The sequence below is a fragment of the Exophiala mesophila genome (genome assembly GCF_000836275.1).
Source record: "Exophiala mesophila strain CBS 40295 unplaced genomic scaffold supercont1.4, whole genome shotgun sequence".
In the NCBI taxonomy this organism is placed as follows: domain Eukaryota; kingdom Fungi; phylum Ascomycota; class Eurotiomycetes; order Chaetothyriales; family Herpotrichiellaceae; genus Exophiala; species Exophiala mesophila.
In genome coordinates this window covers 3,471,878-3,492,404 of record NW_015622507.1, presented here as the reverse complement: position 1 = coordinate 3,492,404, position 20,527 = coordinate 3,471,878, and the positions used below count along the sequence as shown (strand labels likewise).

The 20,527-nt window shown below is 51.0% G+C and overlaps 5 protein-coding genes across 6 annotated transcripts; 2 read left to right on the top strand and 3 right to left on the bottom strand.

Moving 5' to 3' along the window:
- Positions 1-1,365: 1,365 nt before the first annotated feature.
- On the bottom strand, positions 1,366-3,694 carry PV10_06354 (uncharacterized protein; the record flags this gene model as incomplete). The annotated part of the gene is made up of 1 exon (XM_016371144.1): positions 1,366-3,694. The coding sequence occupies one exon, from the start codon at positions 3,692-3,694 to the stop codon at positions 1,478-1,480; it is 2,217 nt and encodes a 738-aa protein (XP_016223437.1). The 3' UTR covers positions 1,366-1,477.
- A 2,735-nt stretch (positions 3,695-6,429) lies between these two features.
- PV10_06353 (uncharacterized protein) lies at positions 6,430-8,121 on the top strand (the record flags this gene model as incomplete). The annotated part of the gene is made up of 1 exon (XM_016371143.1): positions 6,430-8,121. One exon carries the CDS (start codon positions 6,430-6,432, stop codon positions 8,119-8,121), a length of 1,692 nt encoding a protein of 563 aa, XP_016223436.1.
- A 216-nt stretch (positions 8,122-8,337) lies between these two features.
- On the bottom strand, positions 8,338-10,352 carry PV10_06352 (uncharacterized protein; the record flags this gene model as incomplete). Its single annotated transcript, XM_016371142.1, has 7 exons — positions 9,966-10,352; positions 9,766-9,891; positions 9,618-9,702; positions 9,427-9,554; positions 9,073-9,350; positions 8,780-9,002; positions 8,338-8,700 (listed from the first exon to the last, which is right to left on the bottom strand). The coding sequence occupies exons 1-7, from the start codon at positions 10,272-10,274 to the stop codon at positions 8,338-8,340; spliced, it is 1,512 nt and encodes a 503-aa protein (XP_016223435.1). The 5' UTR covers positions 10,275-10,352.
- Positions 10,353-11,578: 1,226 nt separating this feature from the next.
- Positions 11,579-14,286, top strand: PV10_06351 (uncharacterized protein). The gene is made up of 3 exons (XM_016371141.1): positions 11,579-12,333; positions 12,409-12,654; positions 12,736-14,286. The coding sequence occupies exons 1-3, from the start codon at positions 11,756-11,758 to the stop codon at positions 14,240-14,242; spliced, it is 2,331 nt and encodes a 776-aa protein (XP_016223434.1). The 5' UTR covers positions 11,579-11,755; the 3' UTR covers positions 14,243-14,286.
- A 113-nt stretch (positions 14,287-14,399) lies between these two features.
- On the bottom strand, positions 14,400-19,901 carry PV10_06350. Of its 2 annotated transcripts, none has more exons than XM_016371139.1 (4): positions 17,479-19,901; positions 16,821-17,203; positions 16,432-16,753; positions 14,400-16,377 (listed from the first exon to the last, which is right to left on the bottom strand). In XM_016371139.1, the coding sequence occupies exons 1-4, from the start codon at positions 19,045-19,047 to the stop codon at positions 15,025-15,027; spliced, it is 3,627 nt and encodes a 1,208-aa protein (XP_016223432.1). In that variant the 5' UTR covers positions 19,048-19,901; the 3' UTR covers positions 14,400-15,024. The 2 variants fall into 2 exon arrangements, with proteins under 2 accessions (XP_016223432.1, XP_016223433.1); XM_016371140.1 differs by having other exon boundaries at positions 17,959-19,901.
- Between the last annotated feature and the right edge of the window lie 626 nt (positions 19,902-20,527).

Sequence of the window (20,527 nt, the reverse complement as noted above, 5' to 3'; positions counted from 1 at the left end):
CGGTTTGACACAATGCATGACATTTTTTTCAATGCAAGTTGCCTAGGGGGTTTTCCACCTTCTTTCTTCTCAGCACGCAATCAGTGGCTGAAATATCTGCCATCCAACAACGTCGTGGCATCGGTCCCAGAAAGGTCGGCGCCGACGATGGGGGCACCTGTGTGAATGCCGAGCCAATATGATACTGGCAAATCTGGCGTAGAGATATCTTTGCATGTCAAAGAGGACACAAGATTGGTCTAGATCTGGTGATACGGTGGGATGAACGGAGAGGATTTAATTGGGGAGGATGTACTCATAGTCGTTGTCAATTGCGTGATCGCAAAGTCGAGGATTTTGGGATCAAATTGCCTGTTTGTTTGACGATCAGGACCTAGCATCGCAATAGTCTCCCCTGGTTCTTTCTCCCATGTGGGCAGGTCGTTAACTTATCGGATCAAACCATGGAGGTTGATAATGACACCATCGATGCTAAGGCCAATAAGCATTCTTGGCAAGCGTTCAAGAGTGGGATCACGACCTTCTTGAAGGGCTTACTTCATCCAAGATCTTGCTTGTACGCGTGGATTTGCTTGTCTTTCTGCCAGATAGTACTTCATGTTACTTTAAGGAATGACAAAATATCGAATCTGATCGTTTGAGTGTAGCAATGCGGCGAGAGGTTGAGAATGTCTCGAACTTCTCACAACTGTACGACTTCATTAAAAATTCGTCAAGTGCTCGACTGCGGTTGATCATTCATTATTTCAGTTCCTCGGCCTATGATGTACGCCGTTAGGGGACTGGGTAACGTTAATAGCTTTGAAAGACAAAGCTACCTGAGGGACGAGGGGACTACTCTCCAGGTCGTAGTGTCGCCGACACAAAGCCTGAAAGTGGTGACCTGCATCAAGGCATAACTGGCATCATACAATCTATGACCATTAAGGAAGTAGTACAAGCTGACAGTAGCCTCTTCGCCAATCTGCCAGGCGTGGCTTCAAAGATTAGGTGGTCTTCATACAAACGCCGTATGCCCAGAGCATTTGCGCTACCACCACAAACCCGCCAATTGCTGGTGTGCTGCAAAAAATTAAGCCAGACGCAGGCAAGACTTATATAGCAGCATCTCCTGAATAAATATGACGATGGGGGGACGCCCTAATTCCTAGTGGAGGAAGCGTTCAACTATAGAAGGAGGCTTTAAGTGCTTAAGGTGGTAAGTGTGATTTATCCGCTGCGAAGTAGAAAGGTCTGAGCCACTGAGACAAGATCATTTGTGAAGTAGTATTCTTCTCCTGCTACGTGCCTCGATAGGCATAGTGCCTGTTATCTCTCCTTGTTCGTGAGGGCTATCATTCCTCACTCACTTGAAGAGGGATCTACATGTACATGGCGGACAAAAGACACGATGGTACATTTATGTCGAGGACCATCAGTGCCTGGACGACAGGGCGAAGCTCGTAGCGGACACTATGACAAGTAGTCAGAATGTAGCTCAAGACACATGGAGCTCTGGAAAGGCAAAAACATCGTCTAGAAACGAAACCTCAGGTCCAGGCCAATCAAAGTCGTCAGGGTCGCCAAAGATGTCAGTTGGTAAGGGGATGAAAGCGGTATCCCATGGCCCACTCTGGGATTGGTCAGATGGGCCGACAGCACCAGAAGGGATCGTCGTTGAGAGATCAGTGTCTTTACTGCGAAGTTCGTCTCGCTCTAAGAAGGCGAGAATGTGCTCGTGGAGGTTTTCTAGACCTTGGAGGCATCGGCCCACAGCACCACTGAACTTCTGCATAGAAGCCAAGGCTGTCTGGCAAGTCGACCAAGCTTGTTGCAGTCGAGCAAGTGTGATGGATGTGACGACTGGTTCGCAGACCATGGACAGCAAGATCACCATACCGGCAGTCCGAGCATAAAACAAGTTGTACCACCAAGCACCCGTTGCGGACGACGTGGCACGAAGATGAACTTGTTCAATCAACAAGATCGAACTCTCAACGCAAGCGATAGCCAGCGGTAGTGAAACTTTGAGCGAAATATCGGAAGCCCTGGGGAGGGGTTGTTCCGAACGGGCGGCGAAGACGTTATGCCGTCGTACATGTTGGCAGAAGTTGGTGAAGACAGGGCGGTAGAGAAGAACGCGCAGATGGAGATAGCGAACGAGTAGCACGGAAGATTGTTGCTCAAACATGTTTACTGCGAGGACTTTGGGAGGAAGAGACTGTCGGTCCTTCCAGTAGAGGTGAGGGGGGATTTGAGACTCAAAGGCGGTGATCTTGTCATCGTACTCTAAGACAAAATCCAAATGCGCAAAGGTATCGGGTCTGGCCGTGTTACCCGACTCGTGGGTGGCTGCTGGGTCGCCTTCGTACAGCCGTGCAAGGATATCAGCCAAGATCTGGTAGAGCTGCAGACTCTGGATGAAAAAGTGGATGAAGATTGGACCGGGTGGGTCGACAGGGACGTTTTGACAGTAGAGTTGTTCATCGCTTAGTAGGTGAGGCAGGGGCAAAGAGCGGTATCTGTGGAGGATCAGGGGTCTTCCCAGAGTCATGCCGACAACAGCGTCTAGCATGACGCAGCTATGCCATGCTCGACGGCGCAGCTCAACATCCAACAGACTCAAAGTGTCTGTGGTCCGGGGATTCTCGATGTACAGACCCAAGGCTTGCGCCATTCGGCAGGCTATGCCGAGACAATTCCAACAGCGGTTGGGGTGCGGAGTTGACTGCAAGAATTGGGTCATCAATAGCAAAGTCTGGATGACGGCGAGGGAGCCATCGTCAAAGAGGTCGACCTGGCATAGGGACTTGGCCTTGTCGGCAAAGACACGTTCGAGGCTCTGGCGAATGTCCAAGGGCAGATCCATAAACTGGGTGGCGAGGGCCAACATAAGGTTGAGGGCACAGTGAAAGACAGCGCTTCGGTGGCCGTAAGTGGAAGATCCGCCCAAACCCCGGCTCGACACGTGGTTTGCACCCTCTGAGGGGTCGGGTTCCCAGAGCTTGAGGTATGCTGCCATGAAGGAGGGCTTGTGGAGAAAGGGGTACAGGTGGTAGATTTTCTCCCAGTAACAATTGAGGGTCTTGTCCATGACGGACCGGGAAACCAACTTCGCGGCCTGGAGGTCTTGGGAGGACATCAATTTTGGCTTGCTGGGAGAAGGCTTGGAGTGGGCTTGACTGCCGTCGGGGGTTGGAGTGGTGAGAAGACCATCATTAATGGTGCTGTAAACATGTTGCATCAAGGCCACGGCGGACGAGCTTCCGTAATAGCGGGTATCGTCGAGACCATCTTGACTCATGATGGAATTGGCGCCCATGGCGTCGACCGATAACAATGCAGGGTCGTCATCGTGAGCGGCGGTAAAGAATTGGGTCGAGGTCTTGGCTTCTGAAATGCCACGATTGGTTTGATCAGGCTCAGAGGCCAATGGATGGCGGGCATTCGCCTTCAAGAGGGCGGCCTCTTCTTCTAGATGCTGAATACGTGCTAGAAGGGTGTCGACGTATTTATCACGCTCGGGATCCTTCTGGTGTTCGAGATTGTAGCGGCAAGGGTTTCGCTGTTGGCGGCGGTGGGAGCACTCGCCACAGACTGGTTTGACACCATCACATCTGGACTTGCGCAACCTGCACTGATCGCAGGCGAGTGCAATCTTCCGACGCTTCCGTGGTTGAGGGTGCGGGACCTCAGAAGGAGGGGAAGGAGTCATGATTCCCTGGGCCAATATAGAATGATGCGGTTCGAGGTGTGGAGAGTGACATGGTCAGCTCGGGCGAGCTAGTTGGGACCGATGATGGAGGGAAAATCCGGGGTGGAGGTTGGAATTAACATGGAGGGTCTGAGGGTGTGGGAGACAGGCAAGGAATGGGCTGACATAATATTACGGACATGGCAGGTGTAACCGCTTCATCTGTGTGCAGCAAGTCCAGGTACTCGGGCACATACGGTAGGTGATGCGGTACCTGGAGGAGCTGCCCTAGCGTCGGATAGGTACCTGCCTCACCAAGGACCTTTGTGCAGTAAACAGGCAGTCGCGCACGAGTCACGACTTTGCAACTGCTTCCACGGAAAAAACCCGGAAGGGTCGTGGCTTGCCCAAGTTTGATTGGCTGCAACAGGCCATGAGCCGAGGAGTTTGAAAAAAGGGAAAGAACGGTCCTCGGGTTCGTGGCTGCTTCCTACTACCACTGTAAATTGGCAAATATTCCGATCCACGGGCAACTTCTCATTTAGGTGCCTAGATTATCCGAGCCTTGTTAGAGTCAGCAAAGAAAGGTTTCCTGTAGGAGTTTACCTAGGCATTCTAGGAGGATAAGGAGGGAGGGAGTGAGGGAGGGAGGGAGGGAGGGAGACAGGAACTCGGCAGCGGTTAAGCAGAACTCGAGTGCGGGGAAGAAATACACTTAGTACGGCGTCCTGAGTCCCTGCCACGGCTGCTCATATTTAGAGTATATGAATCAACCCACCCGGGGCAGTCGCGACCTTGTAGGACCACACACCGTAGCTGCCCTCTTTAGATTCTGGTCAAGGCGGTCACCGTTGCCATTTGTTTGTACATCGCCATGGCTAACCAGGCATTCACCGTCTCACGGGACACGTTGACTGGACTCAAAGACAGCACCTACCTCATCACCGGAGGCAGTTCTGGCATCGGCCTGCAGACGGCATTGTTACTCCACGACCTCGGCAATAATGTGGTTGTTGTAGACCGGGACCAACCCAGCTCATCAGCTCCCAAGACGTTGACAGACTCACCACGGTTCCTTTATCAACAGGCCGACATTACCAATTGGAAATCGCAGCGAGCGGCATTTGAAGCAGCGGTCAAGAAGTTTGGGTCCATCGATGGCGTGTTTGTCAATGCAGGGATTGCTGAATACAAGGACCAATTCTTCAAGGATGAGCTAGATGCCGATGGACTGCTCAAGCAGCCCGACCATAGGGTCTATGCCATTGATCTCGACGCGGCCAATGACACAGTTCGGTTGGCCATCTACTACATGAAAAACAAAGGGGCCGACAAGAAGAAGGGAGGCAGTATTGTCATGACGGCCAGTCTAGCGGGCTATCTTGCCAGTGCTGGTGCCCCACAATACAGTGGCGCCAAACATGGTAAGTTGGTCCAGGCCTTCAGGCTCCACGATCTCGACAATGAAGATGTACCTGTGGCGGTTGACTGACACAATTTGCAGGAATTGTTGGTCTGATGAGGGCACTCAAGAACGACACGGCTAAGCTGGGTATTGCCATTTCGGTGGTGGCACCGGGTATCACGTTGACACCCATCTTGTCCGGTCGCAAAGAGGGAGAATCACTTTCGGATTGGGCCAAAAGATTCCGAGCAATGGGTGTGCCCATCAACGATCCGGCAGAGATTGCAGATTCGGTGGTGTCCCTATTCAGCCAGGGAATTGAGGCCAATGGTAAAGGATATTTGGTGCAAGCTGGACGAGTGGCAGACTTGGAATTGGGAATTGCAAAGACGCGAGATCAATGGATGGGACCTGAGATGCTGAGTTTGTTCCGGGGTGGGAGGAACGCGCCGCTGTTTCCCAACAAGCTGTAGATGATGGACAGGCTAGGGGAAGTAAATATGTCCATATATGTATATCTCCTTCAGTGGAGATCAGGTGACCAGCACGTGCTCCCATTTCTGAGTCTGTCCTTTCTCCTTTGGCTCTGCGCACGAGTCATGCCAGATTATCGATTTTTTGGAAACCGCGATAGAATTTGGAAGCCAATGTCACCAAACGGGGAAGCTCCAGCCTAAACCTCCAGCCTAAAGAGACCCAGACGGACGCCATCTCCACACCAAGTGCATTAGTCCCCCTGAGATAACAGCCACCCGCAAAGGCTACGTACTCCGTACTCCATACAACGTCAGGCACCTTCCAAAGCATCCTAAGAGGTCTTTAGGCTTCCAGGTCGCCAGAGATGCCTCCACATAGGCTCGAGACCATCCTGGTCAGCCCCTGCGTCCAAGGCAACATTAACCATTTCTGCTGCTTGACAACGAATCCAGACATCATCAATCTCGGCTATTCTTTAACTCATCAGTTTTCTGCTTGGTTCAACGAACTGATTCCCCGCCAACAATGCATCTGGTTCAGTGTTGAAATGCCCAGCAGATGCTTCCTCCACATTGTCTGTCATTTTAGGCTGCCCTGGCCGCCAGACTGCCAGTCCGCCAGTCCGCCAACGCTCGCCATGGCATCAATCATGAATCCCGACTTGACTTGACTTTATCACGGAGTACACTAACATCACATCACCGCAGACACTGGTACATACGGAGTACACCACCACCTTCGCGTTTGCCTTTGAATCTCCTCTAATTCTTCTCTCTACCCTCACCACTTATCTCCTCTCTGACACTCACACCCCAAAGTCGTCCTATTTCTGACTGCTGCACATACGTGAAGCCATAGCGTCCACCACACTTCTATGTCTGTTACCGTCCGCCATCTGAATGGTGACAGCACTTTCCTCCTGACATTTGTCCCCGACGCAACCTCATCTCAAGGCCTAGCCAGACATCCAACACCCTTCACAGTTCTCATCGATCCGTGGCTGTCTGGTCCCTCCATAGTCACCGCACGATGGTTTGCCAAAACCCAACTCAAGACCCCCACTGCCATCACACACCTCTCTCATATTGATGAGCCAGACGTTGTTATCATATCTCAAAATAAGCCTGACCATTGTCACAAGGAGACATTGACCCAGCTGCGCCCAGAGGGAAAGACCATTATTGCCGCTGAACCCTCGGCTGCCCGCACCATCAGAGGCTGGAACCACTTTGACCCAAATCGTATCCATGCACTATCCAAATACGATCCCAAGTCTAGGTTTGGACGCCAGTTGCGTCTGTCCATACCTCCTGTCACCCTCGATGGATCTCCCGGAGAGCTTTGTATATCGTTCATACCAGCCAAAAACTATGTCACTGGCATGCACAATGCATTTGGACTGACATATCAACCTCCCACCCATACAAAATCGATAGCCTCCATCGCTACCGTCGATCTACCCCGGAAGAGGACCACAAGATATTTCCACATGCCTCTAAGCCCCATCACACTGCCACCATCAAGTCCCTCCCCTCTAATCTCTCCACCCATCGAGGTCCGGCCCATGTCTTTTGATCAACCCCGAAACTCCGATCGGAAATCCTTGTCACGACGACCTTCTCGCTCGAGTCAAGCCTCCAAGATTCGCCGACCACAGCTATCTCAATCTTCCAACACTGCATCGTCCGAACTTCTCCCTTCCCACCATCAGACAGTTGTTCCTCTCGAGCCCAAGAGTGATTTGTTGCCTGACAATGTCATCTCTCAGGAAGTCACTATTCCAGACCCCCACTTGACTATCGATGCTCCCTTTCATTTCGAACTCGACCTACCACCCTCTTCCTTCCACGCCTTGCCCACACCTCCAACTTCCCCTAGTCCACGTGACTCCCTCACCAGTCTCGGCTTCTCTGCCTTAAGCACAGCCTTCTCACCGACTTCGTCTACTCGCACCTCAAACCCTCGCACCTCAGTCGCCACATCACACCAGAAGTCTCTCTCGAGTGTCTCGTCTTGTCCAAACCTGAGCCTCCCCCAAGGTCCTGCCTCACCTATCACCCCAGGTCGCCCCAAAGCCATTTCCGTTATCTACTCTCCTCATGGTGTTGGCCTCTCTGATCTGCAGCCTTATATCCAACACCACCTCGTTCATCTACCTGGAGCACTTCCCTTGACCATTCTGTTGCACTCCTTTGACTTTGCCCAAAATCCCTGGTACCTGGGTGGCAACATCATGACCGGATTACCGGGCGGAGCCCTCATTGCACGCGCGCTGATGGCGAGATGTTGGATTAGTGCTCATGACGAGGTCAAGGATGATCAAGGTATCAGCGTCAAGCAGCTCAAAGTCAAGCGGATATCAGCTGATCAAGTGAGAACTCACCTGTGGGAAGGTGAGCAAGGCCAATGGCTCAAAAAGACCGGATGGACCTGTGACGTGCGGAGTCTTGATGTGGGAAGAGAAATGACCATTGGGCCGACGAGAGACTTGTGCTCAGGCTTAGAATCAAACCGAGAGAGTCGGTTGATGCGGTTTGGGCCTCAGGAGCAGACAGATGACGACTAGAGTGGACAAGAGTGCGTTATTGTAATAGCCGGTTGGGGTGTATATGTATGTAATCTAATAACGGTGGGCAATTTCATAGTGTAAAATGCATACACTCTACTATGAGAATAAAAAAGAGACTCATGTGTCCCAGACATACTCATACCCATACCCACGTCGACGCAACCCTGTTCCGCGTCCGCGTCCGCGCCCGCGATCGCCGTCATCGTTATTAAATCAGATAGTATATCTGAAATTCGGATCCCCCTCAAGGATCTTCTCACCACGATCAGCCTTTTTATTCTCATGACGGAAATAGATGCTGTTGACCACGACGAGAATAACCACCAGGACATTGCATGCAATACAACCATAGACGCCAGGCCGGTAATGAGGACGGTCCACTGATCGAAAGATCAAAGAACCAGCCACCCCACCGACTCCCCCGGCGCCGATCAACGTCGCCGAGGAAAATGCCCGTTTCCAATGCCCTCGTACATTGGTGGCTTGGTATGCCATACAGGTGGGAATTCCGCCTTGTGCACTCGCGCAGATGAGGAATGTTCCAAAGTATCGTACGCCTGGTTGAGTGGCCCAGCCCTGTGTAAAGTAGAAAGAAGAAGACGATATCAATGCCTCTGGTCAATTTTCAAGGAGGGGATGAGGGATTGAAACTCACCAATAGTGGTGCGCCGATGAGACCAAATAGACAGTTCACAAAGAGCAAGGGTCCTCGAATTCGGTATCTGTCGCCTACCCAGGCCATTGTATACATCACAATACATGCCAGTCCATATGGAGGTGCCGACAGATACTGCGCTTCGCTGATGTTAAAGCCCATGTTCTCACGGAGAATGATTGGTAGGAAGAAGGATATGGCATATGCTGAAGTGGTGAGACAACTGTATGGAATTGACCTGTCAGTTGACATTTTGATATAGATATCAAGGGCGGGGGGGGGGGGGGGGTTACAAGAAGACCAAAGCGAATGACCAAACCTTCCAATCTTTACCGCCTGCAACATATACCTTTAGGCTAAACGGTTCTGGATCGGCATCGTTACGATCTCGATTGATACGCCGGAGGAGGAATTCGGCCTCCTTGACACTAAGAAATCCCCATGCTGGCTTCTTGGCGATTTGGTCTGGGAAATCAACCACGTAGATGTAGCCGATGCAGCCGGCAATCACGGTCAAGATCCCTTCGATGATGAAGATCCATCTCCAGCCACGGTAGTTTGCTAGACCGTCCTGCATGGTGGTACAAGCTTGTTGTTAGTTGGTTGTTTGTTGCTTAGGTTGCCTCGTCATAATCTCGCTCACTCACCATCTGTTGCAATCCATATGCCAACACACCAGACAATCCATTGCAGAGCGTGCCGACCAGGTAGAAGCATGCATATCGCTTCTGCATGTCAAATCGTGTATAGTATGTCGAGATCAGATAGAAACAACCTATTCGTGGCCACGGTCAGTAATCGGTCTAGACACATCATATGTGATGGAGAATTAACTGACCTGGAAAAAAGCCAGCTTCGAAAAGACCAAGCAGTAAGCGAAGGGGGATCAAGACGACCCAATCTTGGATAAAGCCAAATCCAATCTAGATAGATGCCTGGTCAATACCTCTCCTTAACTAAAGCATAACAAGAGTTGGGTATATTACCATGACGACACCCCATGCGACACAAAGAGCGGGTAAAAAGTTCCTCGGACCCAACTTGCGAGTGACTACGGTGGCAGGAGGTTGAAACAAAGTATATGTTGCGAAGAAGACGAGAGTGGCGATAGACTGCCGATCGACTGGGCATTAGAATCTCCAACGTCGGCGCTCAAGCAGGACTAGGATCGTGACTTGACACTTACATAGCGATAACCAATATTGGTACCCAGGTCATCATGCATACCAGCGATCGCGGCATTGGGCATGTTTCCTCGATCGATCAGCGACACACAATACATCAGACCCAAAACAATAATCAGCCGGCGATCGATGCGATGGACAATCTTCCGTTGCTCGGTATAGCTGAACTCGTCATCTTGATCGGTATTGTCCACGACGGGTATGTTCTGGCCTTTTTCTTCCAGGTGGGATATTTGGGATGTCTGTGGGCTCACTAGCTCACCATCAGCGCCATCCTTGTCCGAATGCTTTCTGTCGGCGTTTGCTGGCATGGTTGGTAAAGTTCTGCCCTTTCCAAGTCGATGGGATTGAGATGATTAGGATAAAGATAGCTGGCTTGCTCACCAGAGATGACCCATGGGGACTATATACATCGTATCTTGGGCTTCCAACCGTGGTTGGACCTCGGAGAGCACTCTCTTTGGAGAAATAGGTCGGCAATAGATAGGAAGCATGTGGTCCTTGTTTCCCCTCAAGTCTTGTCCTCCTAGAATGGTCGTGATGGTGCCAAGAGACATGTCGAAATGGCGGTGCATCCCCACGTCGAGATCCATGTTTTGACCAAAAATGAAATGATCATTGACGATCAGCAACCATCTGAAGGGCTGGAGAAGAGTCGGCGATGTGCGAGAAGGTCCCCACGGAGGAGCTTGGCATGCAAACCTACCTGTTTGACAAGACTTTGTCAGATGAGGTGGCACTGGATTGATTCGTAGGTATTGCGCTATGGTATGATTTTAAGACAACCATTCCCGGTCGGTATGACGATGCCGATAAAGACCGGTGTATTATGGGCCGAGAATCATATAGATTGCGTGCGGAGAAATCTCCATATCTATCCCCATATACCCCCTGAGGTTACCTAGGTAAGTGATTCGTCGAACATGCCGGTATCGCCCAGTGAGCCAAGCAGCGGAGCGGAGATGGTCACTGCCTGGTTGGGGGTTCCCCGGCGATTCGATTTCTGTCTAGAGCTCATATCGCCGTCCTGCGAAATGTGTATGCCATTTAGTGGTCGACATTATCCAGGTCAGTACTGGACTGGGAGAGTCGGCGTGGTTGAGTATGAAACTGCGATAGATGCCTCTTGGGGAGGACGTGGCGGGAGAGAAATGCTTGCGTCAGAGTGGCATCAATGCTTGGAAGACTTCTTCTTCTTGTCTCTCTGCATAGGTCATATCCCACTGTTGTTCCAAGAGTTGGAGTGCAACGGAGGTATCCCCACTTTGTTGCTGGACAAGATAGTCGGTGGATGCGTACTCCCGCCAGTCATATTGGGGGGATCTGCGGCTAGAATGGCGACTTCGTTCTTCTGGAATTCGAATCCCGAGGTCTTGTATATTGGAAGAATTAATTGGAGATGCCATATTAATGGGTGGTAGCTCGGATAGAACTGTCGTTGATATCTTTCGAGATGAAGTAACACGTGACCAGAGACGTAGTCGGCTAAAATGCACTAGCGTCTAAATTAGCGCGCTCATAAACCATTTTCCACAAACCTAAAATAGCTCTAATGTCATCACCACTAATCCATGCACTAATTCATGCCGTCCAGTAATTCTTCATCCCTTGGTACGTCATATCAAAATCTGGACGGCATTTCACTGCCACAGCCACAAGGGACTTCCAATGTCGGTCGACTGTGGTACAACTCCAGACAATCCATGTCTGCCATGACCTGAGTCAGAAACTCCCGAACCAAGCTCACCTCGACTCGACTTGTCTGGTTAATGGCTGGCACTGACAACAAAACATGAGCGAACCCCCTCTTTCGCCCGTGCAGAGTGCAGCTCTCTTCGACATCTTGACGCATTATGATACATATGCAGAAATCCGGGAGTTCCGACGTCCTGGCAGCCTTGCACACTATGGCCCTCCATTTACCGCAGAGGCCAACAAGCCGTCGACGTCGCCAGCTCTCCAGATTCTGGTCTCCAAGTTCCTATTGACCTTGCCAGGGTTGAAGGACGTGCCGACCAACTTCTGGAAGGTCCAGTGTAGGGACATCATCGATCATTTGGAAAAGGCCAATCTTTCAGAGAGCTATGACAAGGGTGTCATTGGCATTCGAAAGACCTTGGCTACGGCTGTTTCAGCCTTGATCGAGTATCCCGTACGAGGCACTTATGGTGGATTTCCTCAGTCCACGTGCCAGAATCCCAAATACGATGTTACCAATGCTGAAGATCTTAGCCGGGCGTTCCGGGATTTCATGAATGGAGCTATCTATGGAAATGTATTGGAAGACCTAGTTGCAAAGACCGCTGAAACAGACAATCTGGATGATCATGAACCTCTGAGCAAGGCGCTGCATGAATATGTCCTCGTGAAGTGAGTGCCGGTTTCCCCCATCTTGGCCCCCTATATTTGTACTACCCATGCTAACGACATGCCTCCACTGTCAAGCCTAGCGTCATTCATGCACTATACACTGATTTTATCGCCAAAGGGTCAATATCTCCTGAAATTGATTGACAATGCCAACAAATTGGTTCCATATATGGTACTAAAGCAAACACTACGAATCGGAAATGTTGCGTCGATGATCCAAGCTATGGTCAAGGTCGGATTGGCCAAAGTTAGTGTCGCCAGCGTGACTAACTGGATGGGACTGACCCAACATCAAGACGAAGGGATGAATCTCATGCAAACGTACAAGCCCTTCCCCGCAAATACTCATTCATGCAACATAACATTGTTGCACATCTCATCTGACTAACACTCTATTTCCAGAATCATATCTACAGTTCTTCACTGGGACATTAAAGATCTACATTCCCGAAGCACCAAGATCGAAGCCGAGCTATCCAAAACAGCCAAACACCAGCTCTCGATCCTCAAAGAATATACGCACAAGCCACAACACGAGCAGGACCAGATCCGCAAAGACAGTCAAACGCATTCGAGTTCAATCGTAGTAAGCATTCTCAAGCGTCACAACATAACCAGCGAAATCAGCGAAGCACAGCATAAACAGTTTCTCGAATATCTTTCAGTCCAACTCTCGATCCGCGACCGGAGACAACTAATCAAAGTCCTTTGCCACGGAACACCAGATCATCTGACACTGTCAGTACGACAACTAGTAGATGCATACGAGCCCGTAATCCGAAGAGCGCACAAGGCTATCGACCTCTCTGCAACTCTGGGCGACTTTGAATATTTCCTGAAGGATCTGATAAAACTAGGCCGAATCCCCAGCACCGACAAAGGAACATCATCATCATCATCATCAGCACCCGTACCCACCGTCGGGGACTTCGTACAACTCCTCCGCAAACACCAACGATCATGTCACGTATTCCTACACCAATGCTGCAAAAACGACAAAGAACTAACCGGCTGGTACGTCGAGTGGGCCAAATACGCCGCGACACAATTCAAACGCGACATGGACGACCATCCCACCATCAAAGCCGACGACCCCATGGTCACCGAAAAGGGAGCCGGGTCACTAACCCCATCACTCCACCGCATGTTCGAGTCCTTGACCGAGGAGAAACGCCAGCAAATCATTCCCGTACTCGACACACACAGTGAATTCCTACAAAAGATGCATCAACAATCAGCGGCACGACTGGCACACGTATTAAAATCACCTCCGTCCAAAACCCCCGCTATTGCAAAGATCTTCTCTTCGTCTGCAGCGACTAGTCGTCCGTCGTCACGGTCATCTAGTCCTGGGCCGGGAGGTTTGTCTAATAATGCTAACAGCCATCAATTTGCCAATTTCATTAATTCTATCACATCCTCGGCTTCAGAGATGAGTATCACCGGCAAAAACGGTCACGGTCACGGTCACGGTCACGGTCACGGTCACAATTCTAGCTCTGGTTCACCGGCACTAGTCGAATCCACATCCCCTGGACCAGGCGCATATCTTGCGCGTTGGCAGGCTTTACTCGACGCCACGGCAATTACACCCTTGACGCCGTCCGGCACACCCAAGAGTGCAGCTAGTCCTGACGTGGTGCAGAACAGTGCCACCGATGTCGATGGCACGAAGTTGGTCCAGTTCGGTGATAATGAGGCTCGTGGCGATAATATTCGTGTCGTGTCAGACGGAGGTGCTGGGATAGGAAAATCCAGTGACAAGGATAAGGATAAAGATAGAGATAAGGCCAATGCTGGCGGAATTGGAGGAAATACACTTGAGAGACAGAAAGGATTGCGCATTGTGGTGGAGGCCATGAGGGACGATTTTCGTAGACTTTTGGCTGAGAAAGGTTGTAACTGGTAGCACTAGCATGAGAACGAGTATGAGAACGAGGATGAGCATACTGGGTCCCATGAGCATCTATCTTCTGATATGTGCCTATAGATGTCACGTGACACTTTGTTGGTGCATGATTGCATTGACACTTGGATATAATAAGTAGCTGCTCGACTTAAACCTGATATCTCCCTTTGTGTCTGCTTAGAGTGAGTCAATTACTTGAAGAAAAGTCCATAAATACTTATGTATGCAGAGAAACGAAAGTGATTTGACAGAGATGCCGATTCTGAGTCTTGTTCGTTGGCATCATATCATGCATCTATGTCATTTCTGTGTCATGTACAGTATAAAGCGTCCATGTCCATTGTTGAGGTGAAAAAGGACATTGAAAGAAACACCGGGCATTGAATCTCTCAAAACCATCCCCCCTCCATGTCTCACAGCTTTCATATCCTCATATTCAAAAGAACCGGTCTTGTTGCCACGCACCCCTCTCGGACCAGAAGACCCTCAAACCCGTTGTTCCCCTCCCTTCCCATTCCACTCACACAAGCGCCGCGAAATAAAAGTGGTGAGTCGTTAGTTCGAAAATGGACAATACTCTCTGATCCAATCCAATCAACCTCCCATGCGCCTGTCCAAAGTTGATCTTGTCAAGTCACAATTCAATTCGTCATCGAGGCTTCTCTTGCCTCTCGTGGGTATCATTTCGACTTTCAACGCCATATCAATGCTCAAAACTGCTGCTCTTGTTGTATTCCCATGCATTTGCAAATGACTTTCGAATTTCCCCATTCGATCAGCCCCTAGCGTCCTCTTTGCTGCATCAGCCTCAACCGACGTTCGTCATCCTGGATTGAGCTGACAGTTCGATGCGATGCAGCTATTCTTGAACCATTCATCAGCGAATCGGGAGGGCTGTTTGCCAGGCTGCCCGGTAGCCGCGGAGAGTTGCGGATGTGGGCGGTTGGTGGTTCCATGAGAGTGGGCGGACTTGGCTCGCGTACGCTGGCATCGTACGTAGGCAGTGTACTCGAGCTTCGCTGCGTCCTCGGGGCCGGTGTCTTGACCGCTGTTGTATAAGACGGAATTTTGATCAAGTTGAGGTCTTCCATGTGGTCATATTGAGGGAAGGGAGTCCTGGCACCGGAGAAAGTACCATCCTCCTCCTCTGATGTTCTCCTGGACATAAGGTTGCTGCCTGGCTGGCTCGGGGTCCCGCTTTGTCCCCCCGATCGACTCGCATCATACGGGCTGAACCTCGTATTTGCACTGCCGTTCGAAGATTCATGAGGAACAAAATAATCTTCTTGTGATTGGCTTCGTTGACCATTCTCAAGCCCCATGGGAATATTGTGGTCGTCCTCCAACGAACCTGAAACAAAGCCCACCCGCAGATCTTGAAGCCTATTCTGAAGAGCAACGGGAGACACATAATTTCCGTTGGTAATAGCGGCAAGACTTGCCAAATTGTCGGACGAAGCATGTCGGCTGTGGAGATAGGGTGTTCCCGGAGTTGACAGAGCTGTCCCCGGAGTCCGATAACCATCTATGTCCGAGTACAACGTATCGAGAGTGTGTTTGCCATATACCGGGGGTGCCGCGTTGGCGAGATCATTGGCAATGGCGGCCCTGCTCGCCTGTGGAGTTTGGTCGACCAAATCATTGTTTTCATTGATAGGGAGGCTGGGAGAGATGTAGAGTGAGACAGGCAAATTGGCACGAAGCTCGGAGATGTGGCCGTCGGGGTTATGGAGTTGAACATTGAACTTGACCTTGTGCCGGACTTTGATGCCTTTGGTGTTGCAGTCTTGTAGACAATGATTCAAACTCTTTGGCAATTCGAGATATCGTGAAAACTCGAAGCCTTCCGCGGTCTCATCGAGGATCTGCTCATCTTCGACATTGATTCTATGCAAATCGGCAACAATGACTCGGTCCTGTTTGATTTGGCCACCACCAACGGCCGATACGCCCCATTCTGGATCGACAACAAATTCTTGTTCTTCCTTGACCTGAGTGGAAACATTGCCAATGACGAGGCCTTTGAGGAGTGGAATCAATTTAAAATCGACTTGGACGAAAGAGCCAAAGGCCACAGCTTTGTTTGGAATGCTGATGGAATATTCGATCTTGTTGGGCCAGATATTCTCCACAGACTGGTTTATGTTAGCATACTAGACGAAATATAAATGGGGTTGTCACGTGCGTACCATAGCATGAGCCAACTCCAAGGCACTGGCATCAAGAGTGCGGACAACCCGCAGAGGTTTGCGGACGACGATGTCACGACCTCTTTTCCTCACGACCTCGGCCTTGAGTCTATATATCACCCAGGCGTCTTTAAGGCCCTCGACACTCTCAGGAAGACCGCCTTCGAGAATACAGGAGAAGGGCCACTCGTAGTTGTCGGGGCAGAGCATTTCTGTCTTTCCTTTGCCTGGGTCTCGGAATGTCCAATTCTTTTCAAAAAAGGTCTTTTCCTTGGAGTTCGTACGGCGTCCAGACATGGATGAAGAGGAGGAGGCCTGGTATCTGTGGGCGGGGTTTTAGTGGTGTTGCTGTGACAGATGAAAGAGCATGTAGGTTTGGGGGAACTTACGACATGTGGACAATGCCGCTGAGGGTCAAGTGGATTTGAGCAATGTTGAGGATATCAGTCAGGCACAGAACAACGGAGCCGGATAGTTCGGCACTGGAAGCCTCATCCTCACTGCCTCTGAACACGATATAATCATTGTCGAGTCTAATGTCGAAATACTTGACACTGCTGCTAGACCCAGAGTGCGAACTGTGGGAGGTCAAGAATTTGAGGGCCATGGCTGAAGATTTGGATGGAGGAGTGGTCTTGAGCAGATGTCGATCTGCTATAGACGAGTTGGAAGAACTTCGGGAAGGGCGGGTAGTCAAAGTGGAACGTAAGGCAGGCTCATGTTGGCACTCTGAGGGAGAGTGCTTGCGCGATCGGCGAAGAATTGGCTTAAGCTAGATATGCGATGAGCGTCAGCAAGGTGAATGACGATTGGAAGGTGGGAAGAAGTCTGGCATGTGTTCATGAAAGAAGTTCGAGAAGAATGGTAAGTAGACAAAAGAATTTGTGTGGAGCGAATGAAGGATGCAACCGCAGGGGAGGCCGATAGGGAAGGATGACATGAATGGCAACAATCAAAACGACATGACGGAGCGAAGAACGGCAGGGCTAATCAGAAGCCGAAAGTGGACCCGTGATTGATGCTGGCTGAGATGGCTGGAGCATGTACCTGAGAGTCGATATACCACGTAAGAGGTACGAGGCCGCAGGAGACTGTTCTGGTTGGCGGGGCCGGATGCCGGACGATGGAAGAGTGAGAGTGGGCTTGCAGCTGGACCCGGGAAAAGATAGAGACTACTTGGGCTCGGCGAGGAAATCTCAGAGACGCAGTCGAGTGGAAAAGAATGATGGATTTGAGTAAGAGAGACAAGGAAAGGATAAGGCACGGAAACACCAATGCGATGAAAATGGAACGGTGATTAGGTGGTAGGTGCTTGGGAGGGGACGATGGATGGGTCCCAAAGTGGGTAGAAAAAAGGCTTAATCGACCAAAGATTTGGCGGATGGGCCAAAGGCTTCCTAGCTCGGAGGCATGGACAGAAGGGGAGTTTGCTGGGCTGAAGTGGGTGGTGGGAAGTGGGTGTTCGCAAGTGGGTTGATATGATAATAAAATGATAGGAATTGCAAATGGGCAAATGGGAAAACTCACTCGACTTGTTATCAGACGTTGATCCACCGGCACAGCAACATTCGTCACATTTGCCGTCGAGGGGTTTCGGATATTATCCACGTTTGCTGTCAGCCCTGCAGAGAGAGGCGAGGGCGCCAGGGCTCGTGGTGTAGGCACAGGCACAGGCACTGATCCTAATCCTGATCCTGGGTGGGAGGAGGGGAGACTGCGAGTTGGAGTGGGAGTGGGAGTGCTGGTAGTGTTGGTAGTCGGAGGGCTTGGTGGTGCCGACTCTCCCAAGACGGGCGCCGGCACACGTTCTGCTTCAGGCGCACACTCAGGCCTCTCGGGCTCCCGACTGGCCCGCGACACCCTGGGCTCAGAAGGGCCAGGATGGTGGCACTGACGGTCAGACGTTGCACTATCGGGCCCTTTCGCCCTCTCGGCCCCTGTAGAACAACCCAACGTCACAGCCTCAGGTGCCTCTGGTTTGGTTGGCGCTAACGAACCCAGGCCGAGGCGGTCGGGTGTGGCTAACGTTGGATAATCGGTGGTGGGTCCCACGCCTAAGCGTACGCTTAGAGATCCCTGCTGGCGCCCGAAGCCAAACCCACCGAGATGCTGACGTGCTCGTGCTTGTTCTGCGTCTGGATTTGGTTCCTGGCGGCCAAGCTCTTCTTGGGGTGACAAAATTCCCTCAGATGATGAATATATGACCGTTGATAATGCCGAGGATGTTACTCTGTGTTGAGCCTGAAGTTGAAGTTGAACTTCAGGCGCTGGAATTGATGCTGACAATTGGATCTCATGTGCATTGGGATTGTGTTTCGAAACCACGATGTGTTGGTCCCGCTGCGCCAGGCGTGGGTGGGAAATGTGCGGACAACCCCCACTCGCGTCACCACCAGCACCAGTACCAGCAGCCACATGTTGGTGATTGTTCTCATGCTGGGTTATCGTGCTTCTGGGAAGCGTGCCTTGGGGTGGAGTCGCAATACATTGTCTGCATTCGATCCGATCGTGGATTTGATGATCTTCTTGGTGTGCTGTAGCCTTGAGACTGGATAATCTCGATTCTGTTCTTCTGGGCCGGAACTGATGCCCGTCATTGCTTGTGGCCAGAGACATGAGTGACTTGTCTTGCTTGTCGAGCTTGTCTGCCGGACAAGTGGCGGGGTGTCTGGGCACCTAGGCTTTCACCCGCCGCCCGAGTACAATATTTAATATACTCAGGACAGGTACAATCTGTATAGCCTGGACAAGTCAATATTGTCGGCGATCAATCCTCCAATTCAATATGTGGCACGGTTCGCCGGCCGAGCTCGCGGTTTTGCCCGATGGTGAATCGAGGGAACTTGGGTCCACGGGTCGGTGGACACTGTCACAATAGGTGGATACAGCCTCAGGAATCTCTCGCGGGTCCTTATCGCACAGCAATATACTCGTACTCGTAGTTGGAACCTGTCGTGATTCTGGACACTGCACCCCTATCGTTGGTCTTGCATATGTGACGTCGAGGACTGCGAAATGTCTTAACTTGTGGTTCTGGGTTGTGCGGTGAGTCTGCGACGACGTCCACTGCAATCTCGGCACGTGCCTTTGTGATTTGGATCTGGTGTCGGTCGAGGTTGCAAATAAAGTGAATCTAGCCTCTGTGGATCGTGGTTCTGCCCAGGCCAGATGGCGAGTACCGTGACGGCGACGAAATCGAATCGACAGCAATGTTTCTAGTGAAGAAGCAGAGCAGTGGCCTTGGAAATTTTATGAATGGATAGATAGAGGTGACGGACGGAGAGTCGCAGCAACAAAAAAGTCTACGATTGCAGTCATCCCCTCAAACCACATAAACAGACCATGTGTTATTCGGTGATCTTCTTGATGAGCCAGGAACAAAGGTAACGAGCATCAGCAGTCATTCATGGCCAGGGGTGCCGACCAAAAAAAGCAAACTCGATTCATCGGTCACTCGCAGAATGAATCTGTACGTAGACGGGCAAACGGGCAGATGGCGGTCCTTTTCTTGCCTTGCATTCCGTCGCTCCTGGATCCCTTGGACGTGCATCTATCCGTTCGACCTGTCATGAAACAGGTTGTCGATCGTTTCCATGTCGTCACGGGCGAGTCGCATTCTGGTTACGAGAGAAGCGGCGTTCCCGAGCTGAGAAGCCTGTCAAGGCATCAATCCACATTGGACAAAGGAACCAGCCCCCGGAGCATGGGGGGGCATTTGGCATGCCTACGAGTACGCCTACCCATGTACGGATCACCCACGGTACCCCAACTTCCGCCTGAACTGTTTTATGGCCCCCCAAGGGCTTTCAACTGGTAGTTTGGCCCTCGATGCCAGTCCAAGTCCAGGATTAGTGGTGAGAAATGACAATGCAGGGCAAGAATAATAACTATCAGGCGCTTGGGCCTCGGACACCGGAGCTCCTCAGTAGTGGTTTTTAACTATTGTCGCTGCCTAGGTAGGTACCTAGGTACCTAGGTAGGTAGTAAACCCCAAGGCGACCCCTTTCAGTCCTGCCTTTCTGGTCTCCCCGCGGGTATCGGCAGTCTAAGTACAGTTTTTGGTAGGTGCAGTTTGTCATTATCCAGATCCAAGTGA

Bases quoted from the DNA above. Each gene is read 5' to 3' on its own strand.
- PV10_06351 (XM_016371141.1), top strand. From the start codon at position 11,756: ATGAGCGAACCCCCTCTTTCGCCCGTGCAGAGTGCAGCTCTCTTCGAC. The intron at 12,334-12,408 runs GTGAGTGCCGGT...TCCACTGTCAAG, and splicing joins CATGAATATGTCCTCGTGAA to CCTAGCGTCATTCATGCACT. The intron at 12,655-12,735 runs GTACAAGCCCTT...CTCTATTTCCAG, and splicing joins GGGATGAATCTCATGCAAAC to AATCATATCTACAGTTCTTC.
- PV10_06350 (XM_016371139.1), bottom strand. From the start codon at position 19,047: ATGTCTCTGGCCACAAGCAATGACGGGCATCAGTTCCGGCCCAGAAGA. The intron at 17,204-17,478 runs GTACATGCTCCA...TCGCATATCTAG, and splicing joins CGTGGTATATCGACTCTCAG to CTTAAGCCAATTCTTCGCCG. The intron at 16,378-16,431 runs GTACGCACGTGA...AACATAAACCAG, and splicing joins TGGAGTTGGCTCATGCTATG to TCTGTGGAGAATATCTGGCC.